We start from the raw sequence: 11,717 nt of genomic DNA on the forward strand, positions 1-11,717 counted from the left end.
AAACATCACATCAGACAGGTGGGTGCTTCAAATAATTCAGTCAGGTTATTGTCTGGAACTAACATCTATCCCCCGAAACATACCACCCAAGCAGCGTCCATTGTCACAGGAACATTTAACATTGCACAGACAGGAGGTAATATCCCTCCTGCAGAAAAATGCAATAGAAATAGTTCCAGAGCATCAGAAAAACAAAGGAGTACATTCCCTATATTTCCTAATACCAAAGAAGGACGGATCTCTAAGACCCATCCTAGACCTCAGACCTTTAAACCTTTACATATAGTCGGATCATTTTCATATGGTCACACTACAACAGGTCCTCCCATTACTGGTATTAAACGACTTCCTTGTCACTCTAGATCTTAAGGACGCCTACTTCCATATAATCATCCACACAGCACACAGAAAATATCTTAGATTTGTGCTAGACGGACAACACTACCAGTTCAAAGTGCTCCCATTCGAAGTCACAACAGCGCCAAGGGTGTTTACCAAATGACTAGCAGTAGTAGCAGCACACCTAAGTAGACAGCACATTCCCGTCTTCCCATATCTGGACGACTGTCTCATAAAAGCCAGCTCATACAGACAATGTGTGCAACACACGCAGGCTACTATTCAACTGCTTAAATAATTTGGGATTAGAGGTAAATCACGTCAAATCGCATCTGCAACCCACGCTCATACAACAGTATCTCGGCGCTACAATAAACACCCAAATAACACTAGCTTATCCCTCTCCAGCCAGGATAACAAGTGTACAAACTCTCGTAACAAAATTCAAACCACAACACTCACTACCAGCTAGAGTGTTCATGCAGCTCAGAGGATTGATGGCTCTTGCATATCTGTAGTACCTCACGCAAGACTGCAAATGCGTCCACTTCAAGAGTGCCTAGCACGCCAATGGAACCAGACTCTAGGTCAATTAACAGACCTAGTGTTGGTAGATGGTTGGAGTCATCGTTCCATGCAATGGTCGAACACCAAAAATCTTTCCAAAGGACGACCGTTTCTAGAGCCAGTTCCTCAAATAGTCCCAACAGCGGACGCATTGCTCTCCGGCTGGGGAGCCCATCAACTGCATCACACCATGCAAGGCAGGTGGACACCGCAGCAATAGTTACTCCACATCAATCATTTGGAGTTGCTAGCTGTGTTTCTAGCTCTAAAAGCATTTCAAACTCAAGTGTCAGGCAAGGCTGTCTTAGTCCGCACAGATAATGACAGCTATGTACTACATAAACAAACAAGGGGGGGACACACTCTCTGCAGCTCTCTGTTAGCATAGCAGATATGGAGATTGGCTATACCGCTATAGATCTTCCTCTTAGCCCAACATTTCCCAGGAGTACAAAATACTACAGCAGATCTGCTAAGTCGACAAACACAGCAGATCCATGAGTGGGAACTTCATCCGCAAGTTCTCCTTCCGTTCTTCCAAAGGTGGGGACAACCTCAGATAGACCTCTTTGCCACCCACGAGAACGCAAAATACCCAAACTTTGCTGCCAGCTACCCACACCCATTGTCCAAAGGCAAAGTAATAGGGATGATCTGGTCAAAACTATTTGCGTACGCTTTTCCTCCTCTCCCACTAATTCCGTTAGTGGCGCGCACATTACAACAACATTTCCTGACGCTCATTCTAGTCGCTTCAACTTGGGCCAGACAACCGTGGTACACCACGCTGCTGCAAATGTCTGTAGTACCACATCAAAGGTTAAATCTATCTCCACGCCTATTAACACAGAACCATGGAGGGATCAGACACCCGGACCCAGCTCAGCTCAACCTAGCGATCTGGCTCCTGAGGTCATAGAGTTTGGTTACCTCAACCTTCCTCCAGAATGCATGAACATCATTAAAGAAGCAGACGTCCTACTACCAGAGCATGTTATGCTGCTTAATGGAAACGCTTTGTCATATACTGCCAACACAACCAAATAGATCCCCTAGACGTGTCTATCCAACACATCATTGGATATCTATTACACCTTCAAAAGTGTAACCTAGCCTATACGTCTATCAGGCTACACCTGTCTGCCATTGCAGCATACTTACAAAATAGACAACATCTATTTCTTTTTAGAGTACCAGCTAGTAAAGCTTTCATGGAAGGACTCAAAAGAATCATTCCTCCCAGAACGCCACCAGCACCAGTGTGGAACCTGAACATTGTTCCTACAAGGTTAATGGGTCCTCCCTTCGAACCATTACATAAATGTGAATTGCAATTCCTAACTTGGAAAGTAGCTTTCCTGGTAGCAATTACTTCTCTTAGAAGGGTTAGTGATCTACAAGCATTTACCATTCAAAAACCCTTTTTGCAAATGCATCATTACAAAGTGGTTCTTCGTACTAATTCTAAATTCCTTCCTAAAGTCATTTCACCATTCCATCTAAATCAATCTGTTGTGCTGCCCGTATTCTTAACACAGCCTCAAACAGTCGCAAAAAGAGCTCTACACACCTTGGACGTCAAAAGAGCACTGCTGTACTATATCGAAAGGACACAATCGTTTCCTAAAACAAAACAACTTTTTGTGTCTTTTTCACCGCCACATAAAGGCAACCCTATATCAAAATCAGGGATCGGCAGATGGATTGTTAAATGCATACAAATTTGTTACCAAAAAACAAAACCCCCATTAACTATTCCTCCAAAAGCCCACTCAACAAGAAAGATAGGGGCTTCAATGGCATTTTTAGGGAACATCCCCTTAGATGACATATGCAGAACAGCTAATTGGCTTACACTGCACACATTCACAAAGCATTATTGTGTAGATGTGCAAACTAAACAACAAGCCACTGTGGGCCAGGCTGTACTAAAAACACTGTTTAAAACAACTGCAACAGATACAGGTAGTCGCCGCAAGGTGTGGGTACTGCTATACCATCTATGCATAGTGTGTAATCTGCAGCTCATATGCCTCGAACGGAAAATGCTACTTACCAGTATGCATCTGTTCTTGGCATGTAGAGCTGCAGAGTTACACACGTTCACCCGCCTTCCTGGCTGCCTTTATCTGTTCGAGTATTATCTTAATTAGATACAAATCACATGTACATCACTACCTCTTGTACAGCTCCATCACTTCCCTAATGGCGAGGTGTTCGATACTTTGAGTTTGCCCGGTGAGGAAGAAGCGGATCCAGTGTAGGGCAGTACCCTGTATGCCGGCATCGTGAAGTCTTGCTTTTAGTGTGCGGTGGGAAACGGTGTCGAAGGCTGCTAAGATGTCTAGTAGGAGGAGGGCAGTTGTGTGGCCTTGGTCGAGGAGGGTGCGGATGTCGTCCGTGAAGACTAAGAGAGTGGTCTCATACTGTGTTCGCTTCAGAATACGGATGGGAGTTGTCAGGATCGAGTTGGATTCGTGGAAGTTTGTAAGCTGGTTGTTGACTATCTTTTTGGTGACTATGGCTGCGAAGGGAGGAGAGAGATGGGTCTGTAGTTCTTGAGGTCTGTTGGGTCTGCGGAGGGCTTCTTGAGAAGGGGCTTGACTGCGCGTTTCCAGTCTTCATGGAACATGCCTGTTTCGAGGGTGGAGTTGATAGTGTGTCGTAGTTCGAGTGCTATAGCGACTGCGTCTCTGTGGTAGTTGTGCGGCGGGCATGGCTCGGTGGGGGCTCCTGTGTGTATGCTCCTCATGGTCTTTGCTTACCAAACGACTTGAGGTCATGAAAAGGTGCGCGTCCAACTTTGTAGCACTTTTCAGGAAGGTGTCAACCGACACCTCCAACTCACTTCCATAGATAGTGGTCTGGAATTAATAGAGTGTTATAATGTTGTGGTACAGTATATGCATCACAAGGCAATAGTCGTGGACTGTGTGTGGTGGCAATAGGCACAGTTCTGTTACTTACATACCTGTTTAGTCAAATTTCTTTTTTACATATACTTTACCACAACATTATAACACTCTGTATGAATTCCAGACAACTATCTATGGACGTGAGTTGCAAGGTGTCGGCTGACACCACCCTGAAATTGCTACAAAGTTGGATGCGCACCTTTTCATGACCTCAAGTCATTTGGTAAGCATGAAGTTGAATACGCACCTCTTACCTATTCCAGTCTTAGTATGCACAACCCTCATTGATTTAATCATTATCCTGCAGGCTGTCACCCTCCCCCTGTCTGATGAAGACCCGCCTCTGATGCATATTATCCAGCACAAACATTTAGGGTCGAAACCTCGACGTTGTATCTATGAGTCCACGCAATTCCCTGACTTGAACTGAGATTCGTATCTTCTGTAGGGATATATGCAATGAATTGTGGGCTCACATTTAGCTAGTGTTGTAGTGTGTGATATATGTTGTTTGTCACCCCTGTACAGCATTTTGTCACATATCACAAAAAGTCACTACTTATACTACACAGCCATTGGCTCATGCACCGTATGTGTGTTTTATGTCTTTGACAGCTGTTTATTGATTTGTATATACACATAAATACCAAGTAAAGGAATTTAGTTGTTTTGGCAGAAATTGTTTCTCCTTTTAGTGTGTTACTTTGGTATATGACTGAAACATATTGTTTTTAAAGGATTAAGTACCTATCACAAATCAGTTGGTATCCCCGACAAAACCACTGTTTTTCTTAGCATATTTACTCTGGTTATGAGGGTTACTTTAATGGGCAATTCTGATGCCTAGCAGCAACTTCCTTGGACCTGAATCGTTTTTTTTAATCATGCAGCTGTTGATGCAAGGGTTGAACGGTTTTCCATCCAACCCTACTACAGAAAAACTTGAAGCAGTGTTTCAGACATGTATGTAAATGAAGTCTTGTTTGAGTCAAATATTGCAGCACCATTTTCACCCGGAAAGTTCCTAACTAAATATTAGAATAAGAACAAATTACTTTACTTTTGCTACTGGGCCCCTTAACATCACCTCACCTTCTACAAAACACAAAGAAGGGTGGATTTGCTATAGAATGATCTGCACATCAATTAGCATACTCTTATTGTATCCACTTTAACCACTTATTATGTTCAACACATTCAATATTGAGTGCAGCCTTGGCGTTTGATGCACATCCATCTAAAGCATCAACAAAGACCTCCCGCCCACAAAGATTGCAGCAGAATGTCACAATACCAAAAACAAAAACACCAGCGCACGTCACATGTAATCACTTTTATCCTCTTTCTCCATCAATGTTCTTTGTCAGAATAAACTTTATCATTCCCAGAGAGCCATATTGTATCGGGCTTCCTCAAGTCTTCCTTCTAGCGTGTTGCGCACTATTCTCTTGCAGGCACCGCTTTCGCAACATGTGTCGTTCTTAATATAAGATTCTCTAGTTCTCCAATACCGCTGGAGAACTGACATGGCATGTTGACGGATATTAGAGTTATTACGATGGAACTTATCATGGCTTCTTGAATACTGACAATACGGAGGATCAGGCTATATAAGTCTCACATATTTTAAAAATTTGGGTCCTATTGTTGATGAATCTTCTATTAAGAACGACACATGTTGCGAAAGCGGTACCTGCAAGATAATCACCTTACCTTCTTTTACGACTATTTAGATGTGTTTTTAGTTTTTTTTAAATAATTATTCATGACCCCTCTAACTGATTGGTTATACTGGGGGGTGACAGAAAGAATTCCCTCTTAGGATTCGGTTCCTATCTTACTAACACTGAAGGTATTTTTCCTAATCAAAATTAGGTATTTAGAAAATATTGACTGGATTATGATTTAGCATCCTATCAATTGAGATCTGGTTTTTCCTGCCTCTTTAAGGCACACGTCTTTGCAGCCTATTAGATCTTTTGACATTGAACATATGACGCTGACAAAAATCGCAAGTACCTACGCAAAAGATAGGTGGGCTTAAGGCTCGCTCTTTAAGAGATCCATGTTTTATTTTCCATAATCGTGAGACGCTACATTGTTTAACCCCTCTGTTATCCTGACTTTTGTACCTAGTCTTCCCCACTCCAGAAGTGGAGAGAGGATAATCATTAATACTACATAGGATGGTTAGCTGGGCAAGTTTGTCCTATAATTGTACGATGGTGATGAATGGGGAAGAAAAGGGAGTCTATTGAAGATAGAGCAGGATTTACAGTATTGTATTTTTAGATACTCCAATGTTACTAGATGTAAAGTGCTACAAAACAAAGTTTTGAATTGCTTAACTAACTGAAATACATTACAACATCATTGCTTCAGCTTGAACATTACCTGGGCATTGACCAACGCTGTGCAATGATTTGTGCATTCATCGCAATATCAGTATGCACATGATCAAAGACTGGGAGGCTGGTAAAACAGCTCTGCAAATTATCTTTATGCTGCCTGTTGAAGTTTCTAATACATGTAGAGCTCCATTAATATTCCATCCTTCAGTGCCTAGCATAATTAGTGCCGCTCATGTGGGTAAAACTGATCCTAACGAAAATCTTCATGAAATCACAAGTGTGGTCCCTTTTGGGGTGTGCGGTGCCAATCTGCATGTTGTAAAACACACTTTAGTATCAGAAACAACAGTCAAACAGTTGTTTGTTGCTGAATAATCAGTCTAATGTTTCTTCTTATTCTAGACTTGTAGAGATTGAACAAAATTATGAATTATCTCAACAAGAAGTGTCCCAGCTGGCTGAGAAACTGGAGGAGGAGAAAACCAGAAGAGAGGCCGCAGAAGAGGCTCTCCTACTAGAAGAACAGCAAGATGAACGGTTGGCTCTTGCTAAATACCTGTCTAACTTGCCTTTGCCAGTAGAAATAGCAGGAATTGTCTTGGTTTAACACCTTGGGTGCTCATGACGAGGTCAGGTCGTCATGAGCTACGGCGCTCTGGTGTTCATGACGAGCTGAGCTCGTCATGACCGCGCCCATTCCGTGAAACGCTCGCACGCTGGGCTGATTTCCCTGCTGTGCTGAATGCTCCATTGGAACGGGTGTGGCCATGACGAGCTCAGCTCGTCATGAGCACCGGAGCGCCGAAGCTCATAACGAGCTGACCTCGTCATGAGCACCGGGGCGCTGTACGCGGCCCCCAGCACAGCGGGGGAAACAGCCCCGCACAGAAGGGGTTAAAGAAGCCATTGGTTACTGAAGTGAATGCTTTTGTTGAAATCATTTTAGGAGATCGTTATCTCATTTGTATATAGCTCATCCTTTCCCCTGGGGTGTTGGTCCTCTTTACAGATAACCATCAAGAAATTATGACCTCGAAATACAGAGAACATGATGAAGATATGGGAAAGATTCCAGAGAGGGTACAATCAATGTGAACATTTCAGTCGCAGCCGAGTCGACTTGAACTTCTTTAGTACTAAGTTTTTGTAAAACCACCTGATATTTTAGGGAAGAACTGATGTAGGCGAAGTCGAAGGTACATGAAGATTAGGTAGGCAAGCTTAAATTGAATTCTTACCTCGAAAGGTAGCAAGTGAGGTTCTAGGTGAATGTACTGAAGAGGTTGGTGGGGGCCCTCCTTAACGAACAGCGTGCCTCATCCCTCAAACCCATTGCACCGGTACTTGACATCTGTAGGGCAAGAGGTGTCAGTGCAGCTCTTTATGGGGCAGAACTCTGGGGTGTACAGAATGTGGACCAGCTGTCCTGCTCAGAAAACAAATTTCATAAGAACTTTATGGGGCTCCCCTACAGTACGCCAACTCTACCACTCCTCCTAGATATGGGTACTCGGTCCATTAGTGACCAGGCGAGGCAGCGTCCTCTTCTCTTGTGGGCGCGTATCTGGAGAGTCCCAGAAATGTTCAGCTATGCAGAAGGTTTAAAAGAGGTTCTATCAACGCCTGGCTGGTCTAAAGTTCGCTGGTTAAGGGAAGTCAAGCGCCTTCTTGCAGACCTGGGCCTTGAAGACGCTTGGAATACTAGAACTGCCCCGCCCAAGTCAGCTTTGAAGAAGTTATACTGGAGTTGGGTGATTGATGGCAGAAACAGTAATGCTAATTTGTGTAGGACCACTGTGGATTTCCTTTTGGTTAAGTAGGTGCACTTCTGCGAGCCATATCTGGACATTATCTTAAAACCCTAGGACAGGGCTCTATACTTCAAATTTAGAGTAGGCCTACTTCCAGTTGGGAATCTGACTTCTAGGTGGAAGGTCCCGGCACAGACAATCCTCTTCTGCCCCTTTTGTGAGACTAGGACAGAGTCAGTTCCCCACCTGTTGTTTGAATGCTCGGCCTATGTAGTTCCTCGCCGCAGATGGTTGAAACCACTCTGTAGAGAGCTTAGGACTAGATCCCACAAGGAGGCCTTACGAATTTTGAAAACGGATCCGCTGCCCCTGTTTGCATGTGGATTGGCGAAATATCCTAGGTTGGGCATGGCGCATTAGATCTACTAGGCTTTTGTATCTTGTTTAATATGTATTTTAGACTGTTTTATGTAAATTATTCGCGCCATTTGTAATATGAATTGTATGCTCTTTATCTATGCATTGGCTCTTTTTATTGTTTTAATGTATATGTATTGCTTTTTAAGATATGCATCATATCGAAATAAAGCCTAATTGACTGACTGACTGATTAAACAGTTGGGAAGGTGTTCAGCATGCAATAATATGACATTGTAAAATATTCAGAAATATTCGATCCTAATTTCTTGGTTTCTTTTTTTAGACATGGTGAAAATGGCTTTGGTCATGTGGCTAGAGATTACGAATATGCTGTCCAGATGGAATCTGAGGATGAACGGGAAGCGCTGATAATTGATCCTAGAGAGCATGTTGTGGTCCGCAAGGTATGTATATACCGTCGTAAATTCTAATACCCATCATGACATATGTCAGAAGATAGTTCGGATTGAATTCGATGGCATGCATCCAGTCCTCCAGCAGATCTCAAACAATGTTTTGTTGGTTTCTTTCAGGTCAAAGGGGGTGCCCTTTCAGTAAGAAGATGGCTGCGAGGGCGAAGCATATACTGCTCCAAGTTGTTGACATCAAGAACGAAATCGCGTTATTTCTTCCTTACCTACTTACTGACACTACATATAGTTGTTTTTATGTGCTTGTCTGGTGTTATATAAATACACTTTTATTTATGAGCAACTCGGTTTATTTTCGAGATATCTGTGTGCCACAAGACTTTCAACATGCTGCTGTTAGGATTGCACTGGATTTCAATGTACATATTTTCACTAAAGCATGTGCTTTGGGAGCCTATGGTCACTTATGTATATTGTGGTGGTCCCAGATTTAAGAAGAATGTATGTATAGAATATTATATTTGTTAAAGAGAAGATATTTTCCTTGTAAAGAAATTGGTTGGAAGTATATATTGGTACCTAATAAACGGGTTGTACATTGAGGTTTTTCTAAAGAAATTTTATTTTGAAGCTTTAAAAGTATATGCATTTTTGGAGAATATTCACTAGTGACTGTCATCCGTTTCCTGATTGTATCCGGAAACACTAAAGAGTGCAATAAAGAAAAAATAAGCCACTGACTTACTTAGTTTTCATTAAATAAAAATGGAAAGTTCAAATTTGAACTTGTGTATGAGATGCTAACATTTTAAAACTGTCTAATGTAGAGAGCTGAATGTGAAAATTATGCATATATTTAATACTTGAAATGTATTGTCAGTAGTGGTACTAGCGTATTTACAGGTGTCATACTGACATTGTAGAGTTTGGGAATGCATCAGAATAGGTGCAGCTGCTTTGTCAGTCTCGTTGGACGTGCAAGGCACTCGAAGAAGATCTGTGTATTTGGTCTCGGAGGAGGTGGCTCAGCACAAGAAGATCTCTAAGATGAGGAACCTACTTGTTTTCCTAGTTGAAGAATGGCAATTTCCAGTAGACTCCCTTCCCTCATCCGAGATGGAAAAGCACAACAACTACTCTGTTACCTCGCAGATAATCCAGATTTGTTTTTAAACTACCAATCTAGAATAAAGAGAAAGAGAATCTGGTAACTGCTCTAGTCACCTAAATCCAGTAAAACTGGAACCGAATGTGCTTCTTACAGACAATTTTTTCTGCTATATTCAGTCTGCTAAATTTCTGTAGTGCCACTACTCACTATCTAATAGATGCAACTCACTAGGCTATGACCACACACCTTCCAATAAAAACAATGCACTACTATTGTGGCTAAACCTATTACTGAGACGAGAACAGACCAAACCAGTGACCATACGTAGACCGCATTGATAGCACAATGACTTCATACTGTCAAAGTTCTTATCTATTTCTGTACGGGCGATATGCCCAGCCACACAAGTGGATACCTTTTTTTTTCCTGGATTACCCTGGGTATAAAGCTTTCAGGCATGTTTGGTAGGTTTAATTGGTTTTAGGATATTCCTGGGCCCAAATAGTACAGCCAGACTCAGCATAAAGTCATGAATGACTGCATTTGGGTGGAGTGTCAAACCATTTTTCTCCCAAAGAGAGAAAGAACAGAACTGCAATTGTAGTTAGATGTGTGAGAATGATAATTGGCATGGCAGCCTCATCAGGCTTAGAGAGACTTGTGTCTTTCAAGTGCCTTCAGCTTACTCGGTGCGCTAAATTCAATTCCTTCCACTGCGAAGTACTAAGTTGGGGTGTCCGAGCATATCCTATGGCCCATTCCTTGTATAGTGTGAACATAATCTACAGTTGATAACTGGAGTAAAAATAATTTGGTAAACTCTCCAAAGTTCCATAAAAAACTTATGTGCACTGCATTGACAGTAATGCCCTTGTAATACAGTTGGTGGATGTAGAAGGTGCCAAGCAGGTCACAGATATGACTAATGTGCATCTATTTATTGGAGTCCGTGAAGACATAGTGGCTCACTACGAATTTAGAAATTCAAACGGGTATGGATTATAAAGAATTGTTTCATGGAGCAATTTTAAAAGCTGCATATGCAAGGCAAGTAAGGGCCATAGGAGGTATGGTATGCATACAGGCGCGTCCATTTAAAGTCACACACCAACTCTTAATCTGACGGCTTCACGCTGGTGAGTTTCACAGAATTTCACTTTTGTGTTGTTGACAGTGTAGCAAGTAGGAATGCTCAGGCCTGGCTGAGATGAAGACTTGGGACAGTAGTAACGATTCTTCTGCCTCTCTCCTTGCGGAGCACAAACACTGCTTCTGCGATATGATTATCAGTTTTAGGAATTCGGTCTACAAAGTGCTGATTTTTCAGCCTTGCAGCTTTTGAAGCTGAAACTACTACTTCTATTCCAGTAAGACTAACAATAACAGCAAGCTCAAAGTCAAGGAAGGAGACATCAGTCGTCCTATGATAGTCAGATGACTTGTACATTTCCAAATAGATCCTGTGACAGCCAGCTTCTTGTACCATATGCATCATTTTACATCATATGATTGAAGTAGCTGGTCAATTTTGCTGACCCTTGCACTTGTTAAAATCAGCCAACTGACCCCAAACCGTTACCTGAAATGTGCTACCATGAATTTTAGTGAGCATGTGTACTTCCCACATATCTGTGAAGTTCACTGCCAGTAGATTGCACTGCTCTGACCTTTTAGGCGCTTCTCACAAACAAGCTCTTGGAAGAATCCTCTGTTGGTACTTCGAATTGTAGCACAAGCCACAGTGCCAATGTTGTAAAGTTTGCTAAACACCTGTGCAAAAATTGTCTATATAAACGTGACCATTATGCAAGAATATGGGCAAGATGCCATTCAGTCTTTTCACGAATTCCTGATGTGGTAGGGCAACCTGCACATGGTATACAGATGTCCTT

At 42.2% G+C, this 11,717-nt stretch overlaps 1 protein-coding gene across 4 annotated transcripts in view; it reads left to right on the forward strand.

The window, feature by feature from the left end:
- Positions 1–9,454, forward strand: part of LOC147729254 (uncharacterized) — a 690,765-nt gene extending 681,311 nt beyond the window's left edge. For all 4 annotated transcript variants that reach the window (XM_086959552.1, XM_086959555.1, XM_086959553.1 and 1 more), the window contains exons 26-28: positions 6,575–6,709; positions 8,627–8,747; positions 8,877–9,454. In XM_086959552.1, coding sequence (XP_086815678.1) covers positions 6,575–6,709; positions 8,627–8,747; positions 8,877–9,035 — 415 coding nt within the window. In that variant the 3' untranslated portion in view covers positions 9,036–9,454. The remainder of the gene's footprint in view (positions 1–6,574; positions 6,710–8,626; positions 8,748–8,876) is intronic.
- The last annotated feature ends 2,263 nt before the right edge of the window (positions 9,455–11,717 follow it).

This window comes from Lissotriton vulgaris, chromosome 2_2 (assembly GCF_964263255.1).
Source record: "Lissotriton vulgaris chromosome 2_2, aLisVul1.2, whole genome shotgun sequence".
Classification (NCBI taxonomy): Eukaryota; Metazoa; Chordata; class Amphibia; order Caudata; family Salamandridae; genus Lissotriton; species Lissotriton vulgaris.